Here is a 13,854-nt window from a genome sequence, read left to right on the forward strand (position 1 = left end):
GCGGCCGTAACAGACTACTTGTCACTGCGGCAGGTCACTGAGAGGTGCATCAGGTCGCTGGTAGGGGAGCAATGACTACTGCATTAGGCTACTGCCAGCTGCCATAACTCACAGGCAGTTTTACCATGTTAAGGCAGCTATCGTAGGTCGTCGTCGGCCGCCTGGGTGCCGCGCGGTTAAGCGGCTTTGAAGCACCGTAAGTGCTGTTAGTGCCTGACAGGATTCTCCACGCGATCACACCTTGTCAGTTGAGCATGTCAACTGTGGTCGTAGACCTCAGCTCTGGCAGTGCTCACGTTACACTGCGTGACGTTTCAGCCTGCCTGCTGTGCTCGCTTTAAAATGCAGTGCTTCCCGTAGTGTGCCGTACTCAATCGTTATGAATGACGTCTTACATAGGCGTATTTGGGAAGTATCAACGCCTACATGAACAGCCGCTCCGCTTTCTTCGATGGACCAAACTGCAAGCTTCTTAGAATGACCAACATCCTGCACGAGCACCGCACCAAAGGCAGATGTGATTTTCTCATGTCATTTCTGTGCCCGTGCTGAAGTAGACATACTTAGGACGAGCGTTGGTCTGGATGCATAGGTACTGGGCCCCCAGTGACAGTAAGATTTGACTGGTATGGGCACTGGAAAGGGTCTTCAGTGTGTTCGCTCCGGGTTGACATGTTCCAGCATAGAAAACGTCCTGACACTGTCGGCCCAGGTGGTGCCCGTACTGAATCGGCACCGGCTGCCGGTACCGCGGCACCCAAAACCCAGTCTTTGCAATGCACGCAAATTTGTATTTGCACTTTCGCACGGATCGCAGACTTCGAAATAAATGTTCTGCGAAAGGAGGCACGCTCACATGCATGCCCATACCGCAATGACACCCGTTCCGCACAATCCTCACACCCCAACCCTCCGACGCGCTCGGTGACTCCGCGGCCATCCTCACCCATCGCATCTGCCGACACGCGCGGAAAGTAACATCTTCCTCGACCACAGCGCGCCATTTTCACCGGGTCCGTAATGACCGCTCGGCCGGCTGTCGCTGCTGTTTGCACGTGGTTTGAGCGGCACAATCGCCTCACACTGTCCGTTTCGCCGGCGATCGGCCGCGTCGGGCCCCTTCGCTTCTCACGATGCGCATTTTCACCGGCGACAATAGCGGCGCCCGGCGCAGTTGTCGCCGCGGTGGCGAGCGGCGCGGCGCGCGGCAGCCCAGATTCGACGGGCTAGCGTTGCCGGGGGCACCGCTCAGACACCGTCGAGCGGCCGAGCTGGGTGGTCCGGCCAGAGGCCGCGGAGACGGTACGGAGACGCGACAGAGTCATCAAGGGTGCGCCGACGGGACGCGGAGCAGGCGAGACCAGCGGGGAGCGTCAGCAGCGGTGGTGGTGTGATACGAGTGACGGTGGCGACGGGGATGTGACGCGGACTCAGGATGTACGGTGTCACGCTGCTCCTGCTCGTCCTCGGCTGGCACGGTGAGACAGCCAGCGTTTGTCGCTGTTTGTAGTTTCAATGACGTATCTGCAGCTGTGTAGTTGGTTTATGTTCTGACCCTCCAGATCTGCACGCACATAGCAGTAAAAAGTTGGATGTCATACTGTTGAGTTGTTCTGGATCATACAACATTTCCATTGTATTAACTTTATTTCTCGTACAACGCAGTACATCTGAGTACAACTGAGTACAACGCAACAAGCTTCTTGCTTATGGAACGCAGAACTGATAGGAACGAAACTGATCTGTGGGCGTTTTTAAGCTACCACGCACAAGACTGGGTTCTCAAAGAGCTCGCTAGAAGACGGAGTAGGACAGTCTTAAATTTCTGATGGATGGTTGTTGGCCTTTATGTCATTTGGGGTGACGGGTGATGGTATGGTGTTGGTACGATATGACCAAGGCTTAGGGCTGAAGAGGGCCATAATTCGTCTTCATCACAAAAGTGGGTTTATCGGCGAAATGTCGGCTGCCCCCCGGTTTTCATAAGAGCTACCAACCACTCCACGATATGCAGGCCAGCAACCATTAATGAGATTAAGCATCTAGCCGTGGCCTTTAGGAGACGTGGCAATCTCATGAATAGCAAATCTTATCAAAGGATCCAACGCGCTGCCATCGCTTGCTGCTGCCAGTTGATCCTGAACTTATTTATACCAGCATGACGTGTGCGTGTCGCGGGCACGGATGTACGCCGCTCAGTTCACGGGCGCTGTGATGAGAACGAGTCCGTGACCGCATGCCAGTGCCATCTGCCCGGACCATGACTGTCCGTGATCAGGCCGATCATGTCACAAGAGTTCGCTCATTAGTACCGGAGCGTGATCACTGGCACGACACCCTTTTAGTGGTGTTCTGACCGCCCAGCGGGTCAGTCGGTCCCGAGGCAGGTGGCCCGACATTCGTCGTGTTCCAATTTTTCGGGCGGGTGAGCGCTGCTCAAGCGGGTCATCTAATAAGAAAGCGTGATGTGCATGTTTGATGGCGGCCAACGCCGGAGCGATGCTATTGAAAGACCAGATCAATCTTCGGGGAGAAGCATCAGATGGCAGGGAGTATCGGGTAGGCAGGCTATCGCAGCAGCCAATGAAGCCTGGCCGAATACAGTGGCTGGCCAGGATGGATGGTGCGCCGTCACCTGGCGGCTCTTACTCTAGATCGGACGCAGGCCAGAATATTGGCACTGGGAAAGCTGCCTCAAGTGTGAAGAGGTCAAAGTATTGTGCCAAAAACGCTGCTGGGTGCATTTTCAAGAAGCAAAAATGTGAGATAAGGCCCCTTGGTGAAATCTTTCTAATCTGTTCTGTTTTCTTTTCGCACCGCATGAACTGTTAATAAACCATTATTGCGTGCATGGAATCTTTTATATTGCCAAAAGGCAACTTCGTATATAGCTTCGCCTCTTAGTGCATTAATGGCGTGTCTCTAAATTCCAGAATTTGCCTGTCTAGCCTTCATGTGTTGATTGTTGTACACTACAGATTTTAGATGTATAAACTCATGTATTACTGCGGTGAGGGCGAGTTCAGGTTTACCATCTTACACATATTTTGTGACACATAACAAATGGATTCCGCATTTCAGACACCGATGAACCCCTCTTGCACAGCTCGTTACAGTGCCCGTTCCCTGGTGACTCTAACCTGCGCCGTGGCCGCTTGCAGCACTGTTCGGCCTTGCCTCAGGGGACATTCTGGGCCATGACCCGGCCGGGGTCGGTCCGGCTGACCGTCCGTCAGCGGTGAGTGGAGTCCGGCTGACCCGCGAACATCGGCCGGCTTTCCAGCCACCGTATGGTCGGCGACAGATGTGCTGCGGATGCCGCCGAGGGCGCGGAAAACCTCGTGAATGGACGAGCTCGGAGACGATTGTTGTGCGGTGTAACTGGGGACCCCTGGAGTAGAGGGGTGACACACATGCCGGACACTTACATCGGACTCATGTGGTATTTCTGTCAGGGTATTTTGGTTTCTGCACCGAGACACCGTGAGTACAAGGACTTGAAACTCTTGTAGGTCAATGGGAAACAAATACGTAGTGCACGTCTTACACAAATACAAATATGAATACCCCTGTCTGTGTCCACGCCTGTGCCTGTACCTACATGGGCCAGTTCGTTATTCTACGCAGTGAGGACAACTTAAACTAATACCAGCTGTCTTGCATGTATCATATCGGTTTGCTTGTTGCCGGGGAGACGCTTAAAGCTGATGACCGTCGCGAGCCGCCGCCCGCTGACAGGTGCTCCTCCTGCTTTGCTCCGCGTCCCCAGGAGGCGGTGCAGCTGCAGATTTCGATCCCGATAGCCGCCGACCAGCTGCTGCAGTTGGCCAGTGCCAGCCCGGACGCCTGGCGCCAAATCCTGGCGCAGACGCCGCCGGCCGCGCGCCGCTCGCCTGCTGGCGCAGCTCACCGCCCGGCGCCAGGACGCCACCACTGGGCACGACCAGCGGCGGGCGGACGGCCAGCAAGCCGCGCGACGCTCGCACTCGACACTGGGGGCGGACGGCAGCGGGTACCGGCGCCTGGCGAGAAGGGAACGTCCGTCCTCAAAGTACGATGCGCCTACGGGGCGCTCGCAGTCCGTCTACAGGACGACGTTGAACGACCTGGACAGGCCATCGAGCAGCTACGGACCCCCGTCCCGGGAGCCCGCCCGCCCGTCGTCCAGCTATCGTCCGCCGGCGAGGGGCCTCGACCGACCCGCGTCCAGCTACAGCTCACCGTTCGGCGTATTCGATGGCCCGTCCTCCGAGTATCAGTCCCCATCGGACAGCTTCCACTCCTCGGTCTTGAAGTACAGAACATCGGCTGCCAGCGCCGCGCCGGTGCCGCACTCGTGGTACACGCCGCCGACGAGCCGCTACGAGTCGTCCTCGCCCTCGCGCGGGGCCTCGCCGGGCTCGTACGCGACGCCCAGGCCAGCTGCACCGCGTGTGACTACGTACCGACCCCCCAAGCAGGGGTACAGCACGCCGGTGGTCGGGCCCGCCGCCTCCGGCTACGGCGGGGAGCACGGTCAGGAGGAGCTCCACGAGCACGGCGGACTCGATTGGCTCCGGGACGTTGTGCCAGGTCAGTGGGTGCAGTGCAAGAGTGGCGCTCACCTGGAGGGGCGCCAGCACAGGTGTGTCAGTGGGCTCCACGAATGCTGACGAGCTATCAAGCTGAAACAACGACGTCTTGTGTGATGAGCAATTGGGTACATCTCTGTGGTGGTGAGCTATAGTGCGACAGGGCTGTAGCCTAATGTTAATTTAACCAGATCCCCGATACGCTGCCTGCCCATCATTGCTCTTATACTTGCAGAGATTGTATGCGCATTGCTTGCTTGTGTTAAACACAATTATGATCGATTCTTAACTCATTTTCCTTTGAGTATCTTACAAGCCATTTTGAAAACAGGTAGTGGATAAAACGTAACACGACGGTGTCTAAAGCTTGAATGCTGAAGTTCGAGGATGTTTCAATGGGCTGTATTGTTTCCCCATGCACCACCTCAAAGCGTGGGGACGACGAGACACTGCTGAGGTTAAAAATTGCCCGGGTATTCCGTCCGCCTCGAACAATCAGTCATGTTTCGGGCCGGCTAGGTGGCAAACGTCCATGATGTGTGACAAGGGCGCAATTAGGACCGCCCCACTCACGCCCCTGAGGCCGAACCGTCCTCTAGCTGTCCACGTGACACCCGACACCCTCTCTCAGCCTTTGAAATGTCCGCCACCTCCCAGGTGGCGGTCCCGCCTTCCTGGCGATCCGTTCACTGGCCGGGCCGGCCCGATGGGTGATTTATGACGCGGCTGGAACAATGCGGACCATGTGGTCGCCCAATCGCGGTCAAAGAGACATTCGTACACGCGACCGGGCGCTACAAACACTATCAAAAGACCACCGTCGCCGGAGGCAGACCATCGGGTGACCGCTGGGTAATAATGACGTCACGTCGCTAGTGCCGCAGGTCACATGCCCTCGGGGCGGGGGCGGAGGCGGGCGGAACGGCGGTCCTTTGTGCGCGGGCTTCGTTGCCTTCTAATGCTCGCTGCTGAACACAATGGTCACTTTATAGTGCGATTGTCGCTAATTAATCAACAGAGCGGCATTGTCAGCGCGCTTCGCTCGCGAGATTGGCCTACTATGGAAGAAATATGACGCGGTTGTGGGTGCGTGGCGCGATGACGTCATGACGTGTTGGCCATATAGCCCAGGCGTGGGCATGATTGATGACTTGCTTTTCCCTCCCCCTGTGCCTTACATACAGACAAACGTCTGCACGCATGGGCACCATTTGTAGGTCTGATAAATTGTACCTCCAGGAAAGCAGCCAGCGCCCAGTCGTGCTGCTTTCGCCGCATTCTCGCGCGCCCCAAGAATGCAGTTCTTTTTTTATTAATTTGATCCGAACCCTTTCAATGGATGGATTTCTGGGATCAGCGCTGACGCTAAGCAGTGCTTGTGTGAGCCCTGACCCCACCATCCTATCGCGCAATATCAGGCAACGGCAGAATTCAATGGCGAAAGCTTAACGTGCCGCAATGTTCGACACGGTCTGTCCTGCCCTCTGACTGTAGTAGCGGTCGCTTTAGGGCGACCGCTACTACCGACCACAGGCCATACCTGTCAAGGACAAATAGCGAGAGCCCTAAAGCGACTCGAACCCATTCTGCTACGGGTGGGTGGATCGGAAGGCAGGCGCTGTAAACAATTGAGCCACCGGGACGGGCATTGTTGGACATTCTTGTGCGTTCCCGTCTTTTCCCAAGCCCTTGTTTGTTTTGGCCGTTCTTCTGACACCTAGCTGCTGTTGAACACGTATACTTTGTTACGCCTGCAACATATTTGTATGCCATGTAGACAATGCAAACTCCGAGATATGATTACAACTAGAATTGCACTTAGTTGCGTGACGCCGATTATTCTTAGTGGAATACCGAATGTCGAAGAAACTCTCGGTTCGGGCCATAAAATTGCAAACGTCTTTCTTATCTACATCGCTTGCCTTTGACTTGGTCACTCATCGATGCACGGTGGCCTCGGTATAACTTAGACAAATATGTTTTGCTAAAACCAAGCCGTGCTGCTAGATGCTGACGAGTGCTAATGTTCCCATGTGGTCATCCAATCTGCGGCATGTGGTTCACAGCTGCCGTTTGAACAGACGCCCGGTTCACAGCTGCCGTTTGAACAAATGCCCAGTTCACAGCCGCCGTTTGAACAGATGTCCGGTTCACGGCTGCCGTTTGAACAGATGCCCAGTTCACAGCTGCCGTTTGAATAGATGCCCGGTTCACAGCTGCCGTTTGAACAGATGCCCGGTTCGGCTCGACTGACGGCGCTGCCCTCGCCACAGGCCTGCCCGGCGAGGATTACCCGGTGCTCGGGAATATTCCGCTGACCTCGTTCTCGTGCGCCGGCCGGCCCGAGGGGTACTTCACGGACGTGGCCACCAGGTGTCAGGTCAGCTGGTCGCCTCTAACTGTCTCGCTCGCGACCATGTGTTTTGCATCGGAAGGTAGCTCTGGGTTTCTCTTTCTCCTCTGCTCCTATCTTTTTCCTTCTTTCTCTTTTTATATCTCCTCATCTCCCTTCTCCCCATTCTCCCTTCCTCCCTGCCTCCCTCCCTCTTTTAGGTGGTGGCGGATAGCCCTTTGAGATACGCACCGTAGCACGGTCGGGGGCAGAAAAACAATGTCAAGGTCCTCCGATATTAATTGCTGTGGCGAGGAGCGTGATTAAACGGCTAACGGTTGTTCACAAGCTCTCCCCATTATTATTGATTTACACAGTTTCTGGTATTCCGCATTCCTCCCCTCGGCACTCGCACTCGCTCTCCATGGGGCAGGCACATGCCAGCGGAGCACAAACAGCCCCGATGCGCGACCGATGCGCAATCCAGCAAACCCACCGGTACTCCGCAGCGCAATCAAACCATGGTGTGTCTTCATTGTGCGCGCGAGACAGCCGTGCCGAATGGCTGATGGAATAAGCCGTGACGCACACCGTGACGGCGACTGACGTTGCGGCCTCTCCCCTCCGCCCAGGTGTACCACGTGTGCCACGGACCGTTCCGGATGAGCTCCTTCCTCTGCCCGGTGAGTGGACGCCGCATTTGGAGGGCGCCAGCGCGTGCCGCGGCGGCTCACCCTCTTCACCGGTTTGAAGGCTGGCAGGCGCTGTAAATGTGTGGTTGGCTATGGCGACGGCTTTGGTTGTTGGGATTCAGGAGGAAAAAAGAGACGGCAAGAACGCAATAAATCATGAGACCATGGGCTCTGCATGACCACAGTGTGAGCGCTGCAACTCAACGGTCAATTTCTAAGGCCATCTGTTTTCAAAAGACATCTACCAATCTGCAATCATGTAGTTTCTCCTTATCTCTGCATAATAACCACTAATGAACAGGGTTGGTGATCAAGTTTGCTTCATTGTTTCCACTCGTTCAAAGATCATCTTAAGCGTCACGGAGGTCAGAATCATTTAGATTCGGACTAGAAAAGACACGCTTCCGAGTTGTGTTTGTAAGTGAGTTATGACTCGGAATTCGTTTTTTATAAAACAACTAAAACATGACTATTGTTCCGCAACTATTATCAGTGCATTATTTTCATGCTTTCCGTAGTAGAACTGTGCTAGCGTCACACCTCACATGTTTCATACTCCTCACCTCACCACCGTCACATCTCACATGTTTGATATACATCATGTTCATTCCTCATGGAAGATGTTTTTATGCCCCTAGATGTCATTAGATTATAATAGGATATAATTTCAATAGCTTTCATTAGAATGAACATGGTGAATTAAGGTGTATGTTAAGCTGATACGGCTCTAAAAAATGACCACTCGCCTTTCTGTTTTCTCTTAAGGGAAATATCAATAAATTAAATAATCATCATCTAGATAATGCAACATTACCAAAACCTCAGTGCACTCTCAGGTGGCCTACAAATTCATTGGAGAGAAATGTGGTCTACAGGCTTGTCGGGGGTGGGAGAGAGATTCAATGAGTATCACGCAGATCAAACGAAAACATCCTGCTATGAGATTCCACGTTTTGGCGGCCCGAAGTCTCGTGAGTGCTACACCAGCGACTTGGAAAGAACTGCTGCGGCAGAGTCCCAGGTGAAAGCTGAATCCTCCACACAAGACAGAAATTACGGCTCACAGGCGTAACATGGCTCGTAGTAGCTTATCAAAAGTCATCACTGTTACGATATGCAATCATGTGCAGCTACGTTCTGTAGCCAGTTTCTCTCTGGATACTCTGGCTTTTATTTATATTTAGTTTTTCCTTGAATATTTGGATACCGTTGGTAACGGTTTCTAAATAGATTCTCACTGCGTTGGCCCATGCCACTGGCAGGAAAATGTGTCAAATTATGTATTTGTGCATGATCTTAACTTAGCTGCAGTTCTTACGTTACTGCATCATAAACAAGTATATTCCAACAAGCATGCATCTAATGTCTGTTCACCATATGTGTCCCAGGGAGCTCGTTGTGTCCCGCATGTTCCAAAGTGGATTTTTAATACTTATTCCCGAAGGTGTAAATATCAAGCCAATTTTGCTTAAACGTTAAACCAACGCAAAGAACAGTTTAGGCTGCCAATTAAGTTGGCTTAGTAAGAATCGGTAATCCTGGGTTGTGGTACGGATCCGCGGGCAGTACATCAGATAATGCAACTATTAAAACAAGGAATTATTGTTATCGTTGTTTATTGGTATTCTAGGCCGCGTTCTAAACCAATAATTTGGTCTATGTACACTGGATACGGGAGATCCAATAAATAAACGACAGTGACAAACAAAACAAAAAAACAAAAGTAAGTAACTATCCGCCAGCCGACCTACGAATTCCAAGAAGTAAAATCATTTGGAAACAGGAAAATCAGCTTTTGACGCGCAATGCTTCTTTTCCTTGTGATACGGTGAAGCAGTGATGTGGAATGCTCATGCACATCGACGAAAATAGAAAATCGTGGCAATATTTGATAAAAAGTATGGTGAGTCAGAGACGCCACGCAGAAGTAAGCGACAGTGCAGTCTGTCACCGTTTGGCGCGTCGCGGGGTCTGGTGAGGGCCTAGCGCGTTTTCTTGGTGGGCCCGTGGGGTGATGGTTAGAAGAAGTGGGGTGGAGAGATGAGGGCTAAGAAAGAGTGGGAGGGGGGATGGCGCGCCGAAAACCTCGCAGTGGGCATTCTGCACGCAGCTGTTCAAGATCAATAGTAATGCAGTGGTTGCGTGCTTGGTGCGTTTAGCTAGGTGTTTAGCTTAGTGTTTTTTTGCCTATGCTCACTTCTCTTGGAGAAAAGACATCATTGTGACGGCGAAAGCTTGATGAGTGTAAAAACGGGCTCTTGCTTAATTACACTGCTTTGAAATCGAGGACTTTTCGACTTTTCAATGTAACCCCCACCACGCTTGCAGCAAGATATCTCCTTGTCTTTTTCCCCATACAGGGACTGCAGCAGCCTGTACTGCGGCATTGGACGTGTTCTTGTGTTACAGAACGGCACGGTGTTCAGTCAGTCGTTAGCCACCTGTGACTGGTGGTTCAACACCGAGTGTTCTGAGGATCTGCCGCTGCCCAGCTCGACGTTCAGGGTGAGGCAGCACGATGTATTGTCCCATGTCTTCTGTAACCGGGGTAGGCCCAACACCACCGATGGTATGCTCTAATGAATCTTGCAAACTGACTTGCAAACACAAAGTTCTTTGGTGCTCAATCCCAAGGAATTCTTGAATTAATGGCACGGGCACACACACACACGCTGCATACGGCCCAATTTTCATATTGAGGCACCCTTGTGAGACGCTTTTGACCACGCGCTTGCTGTCAGGAGGCCAAGGATGCCGACATGAGGAGAAGTTTACGGAAGTCATGCTTAAACCAGATGCCTCGATATTGTCAGAGGCATCAACCAACTACGCCACCGGGGTGGTTTATATTGCAAACTGCTGATTAGCAACTCTTAGACAGCGTTTTGAAGTGAAAGTGGCTTCTTGTTGCGAGAGCAAATGAATTCAAATGTTTTAATTTGCGCTTGCATTGCTTCTATTGATCTTGCATGCCTTGCATTTTCGATCGTGCTAAACTTAGGAGTGTGGTTATATACTTGAGGGCTGTCTTCACAACCGACCCCTCGATTTCCAAACAATTCTTGCTGTTTATCCCTGGCCTCCACGCTTCAAACTCCACTCCTGAATCGGCTGCCTCTGATTCTCAGATATTGAGGTAATCGCACCGACATGTATCCATATGACATTCCCAGGAGGGTCGCCACATGTCCGGTTACATGTTCGAAGACGACTGGATCGACGACTACGAAGACTTTGACGCCGCGGACTACCGGCCCCCCACCAATTCCTACCGGCCTCCTGCCAAGTCCTACCGCCCGCCGCCACCCCGGGACTCGCGCCACTCATCCGGCGACTCGCGCCACTTCATCCGGCGACTCGCGCCATTCATCCGGCGACTCGCCCCGCTCGTCCGGCGAGTCGTCCACCTCGTACCACCAGCTTGCATCTCGTCCTGTGGACTTGTACCGAGGCCCCTCGGACGAGCGTAGGGCCGCACGGAACGACCTCCGCTCGTCGTACTCATCCTTCTCCGCCTCGAGCGCTACGGAGCAGTACCGACTCCCGAACCGGCGCACAGCGTCACGGCCCCCTCAGCGCCGTCCGCCATCTAGCGAGAGAAGCAGGGACTATACGCTACCTGGCGGCAACGACGGCCATTACGAGCCGCGCAGCAGCGAGACGTTCCTGGCCACGCTCAGGGCGCCAGCGAGTCGGCAGAAGCTTGGAGAGGGCGTCAAGACCAAGCCCTTCATCATTCGCGTCACCTACGGCAACAAACACGACCAGGGAAGGACCACGAAGGAGCTCAAGTTCGGTCCTCGGGCGGCCGAGGAGTTACTGAGCCGGGCTCAGATTCGGCGATGGAGCTTCACCGACGAGGAACCGATTACGCGGCGACTAGCTGTCGCGGGGTCCACAGAGGGTACGAGCGAATTTCATGCAAGGACGACGTACATAAGGCGTGCACTGGAGAAGGCTCGTGACAAGGCGTTCGACTTCGAGGTCGGGCGTCGCCAAGGCAGAGCACTGGAGGCCTCTGAGTCTCGCATTCGACCGCGCACCGCCCCTACCGCTCTACTGCAGGACGTTGCAGACTCGGGGCGCTCCTCATCGGGCTTCTCGCGCACCACCTTTGTCCGTCCGCCGCCCACTCGGCCGATGGTGCCGCTCGTCGAGCAAGTGGCACCACCTGAGTCCAGCATGGAGCCGCCGACAGTGGCCGACGCCATCCCCTCTGGCGTCGTCAGGTTCGCTGGCAGCGGCGACCCCTACCGTGCAATATGACAAAAACAAGTCGTTCAATGCCGAGAGGTCCACATCTCTAGTAGCCCTTGTGCCAGGGTCGCAGCGAGAGCAGTCAGTTCGAGATGGCCGGACTGGCGGCGGTGAAAAGAACTATAGCTTCGGTGGTCGGACGCTAGGTGAGTCTGATGGCTCTGTCGACAGCAACGAGATAGCAGCAGACTTCGCCGACTTCGACTACGATGGTCTACTCACAGACAAATCGTTCAAAGAGTTCGGCCTCAGGATACCGAAAGAGCTAACCGAGGCCTCGGAACATCGGAGTCTAGGTTAGTGCATCAGGAGACGGCATGATTATGCACGCATGTCACGCAATGTGTATCGGTAGATCCCATGTTTTGTTATTTGTTGAGTTTCTGCGTCACGCGGGAGTGTCGAAGTCATTTGTCCGGCTGACGTTTTGCCTTGGTTTCTCGGCCTAGCAATCTGATTATTCGTGGTAAGGAACCCGTCTTGAGCATGACTCTGAGATGGATCAGGTCATAAATAATGGACTGCTTCCTCGACGTTCTAGGAGAATCCATTCGACACGGTGTGTTCTCGAAACCATTCAAAGCACTGGCGGGGTTTACTGCTCGTGCCGAAGACTGGAATCCGCGGGACTTCACCCCTTGGGCCGCCGATGAGGATGCCTAGATCGTGGTGCAATGCATATATCACACTAATGTGCGGAAGCCAAACAACACAGGGGCTTCGGATCCACGCGTATTCCGTGTGGCCTGTTCAGTAATATAATGACGTGTGTGTTGTGTTGGATCGATACTGTGCTTAAATACACTGTGTGGAGCCGAGCAGATGACGATGTTTTGCTAAATCGGAGACTGAGGCCCAGAATATGCATGCGCATACCGCATATGACCAGAAATGCAGTTCGATTCAGAGGCATAAGTGAGTCAAGAATCACGCCATATGGGGTAAATCACGAATAAGTGTACAAAAGCACTTGGATAGGGCTCAAAAGTAAGTTGATTCCAAATGCACCACAAGAACAGACGATCTCACTACAGTGCGCTTTGTAGTGGCTATCTATCGTGCAACATGCTAGCCACTAAAACACGCATGAGCAAACCGGTCTCAACGGTCCTGGACGCGCTGGGCTGACGTGGTGTAGCTTATCTGGTCATCCGTCGCATCGGCGCTCTCAGGGCACGGCGTGATGCTTGCGCTCCTGCGGTGCGGTGTTGCGACCTTTGTTCGGCGCTCCGGCCGCTGCCTGCCAGCGCGTGAGCGGTCGTGATACGCGCTCGGTTGTGGCCAGGGTTCTGAGGCTGTCCGCCGTTCGGCTGTCGATAGGAATGTCTCAATATCTCTTCGGTCATTTTCAGATCGCGCGGCTTCGCCCTGGAGCCGGCTGCCGCCGCCCAGCGCTACATCTCAGAGCCGAGTAGTCTTGTTTTTATATACACAGCTCGTCAAGTATCTTAGACTATCCCGGCTTTTGCTCTTAGTGTTTTCTATAGCGCTTTTTGCTTGCATATTTTATTTGTTTATCGTTTTTGTGTTTTAACCTGCAATAGATAAATCGCATTTCACATCCATGACTTAACACGCGTCCGGGTGGCCTGGCTGGATACTCTTCGCTCGGGTGGAGCTGATCAATTTAACTCCTCCGCTGAGATCTCGGGAACTAACAGATCTAGAGACATCAAATTCACAAAGTGTGTTGACCTGTACGTGAACTCACTTAGGTCAAATTTTGAGGTTCGTAAGTCATGATCTTAGGGTCAGATAAAATCGAACAAGGTCAAATTCCAGATTGGCCTTTAAGGGGCCACTAGAACGCAGGCAACTGTTCTAAGCAAAATGTCACATGCTCAGTTAAGGTCAGTGACCTTGTTTGACCTTTTAAAGGCCATGGCGACCGAAGTTATACGAGATTGTTTTGAGTTTTGCATTTGGATAAGCGACAAAGATTACGCTAGGCAGCATGTTCCTAAAAGCAAAATGTTGATATGAGTCATTCTAGGTCAGTGGC

At 53.2% G+C, this 13,854-nt stretch overlaps 1 protein-coding gene across 1 annotated transcript; it reads left to right on the forward strand.

Annotated features, from left to right (window-relative positions):
* The first annotated feature begins 1,190 nt into the window (after window positions 1-1,190).
* Window positions 1,191-12,665, forward strand: LOC119101758 (uncharacterized). Its single transcript, XM_037225177.1, has 8 exons — window positions 1,191-1,478; window positions 3,162-3,238; window positions 3,770-3,916; window positions 3,948-4,572; window positions 6,845-6,951; window positions 7,536-7,586; window positions 10,005-10,100; window positions 10,769-12,665. Exons 1-8 carry the CDS (start codon window positions 1,436-1,438, stop codon window positions 11,063-11,065), a joined length of 1,443 nt encoding a protein of 480 aa, XP_037081072.1. The 5' UTR covers window positions 1,191-1,435; the 3' UTR covers window positions 11,066-12,665.
* The last annotated feature ends 1,189 nt before the right edge of the window (window positions 12,666-13,854 follow it).

The sequence above is a fragment of the Pollicipes pollicipes genome, unplaced genomic scaffold, assembly GCF_011947565.3.
Source record: "Pollicipes pollicipes isolate AB1234 unplaced genomic scaffold, Ppol_2.1 Scaffold_4881;HRSCAF=5763_pilon_pilon_pilon, whole genome shotgun sequence".
NCBI lineage: Eukaryota > Metazoa > Arthropoda > Thecostraca > Pollicipedomorpha > Pollicipedidae > Pollicipes > Pollicipes pollicipes.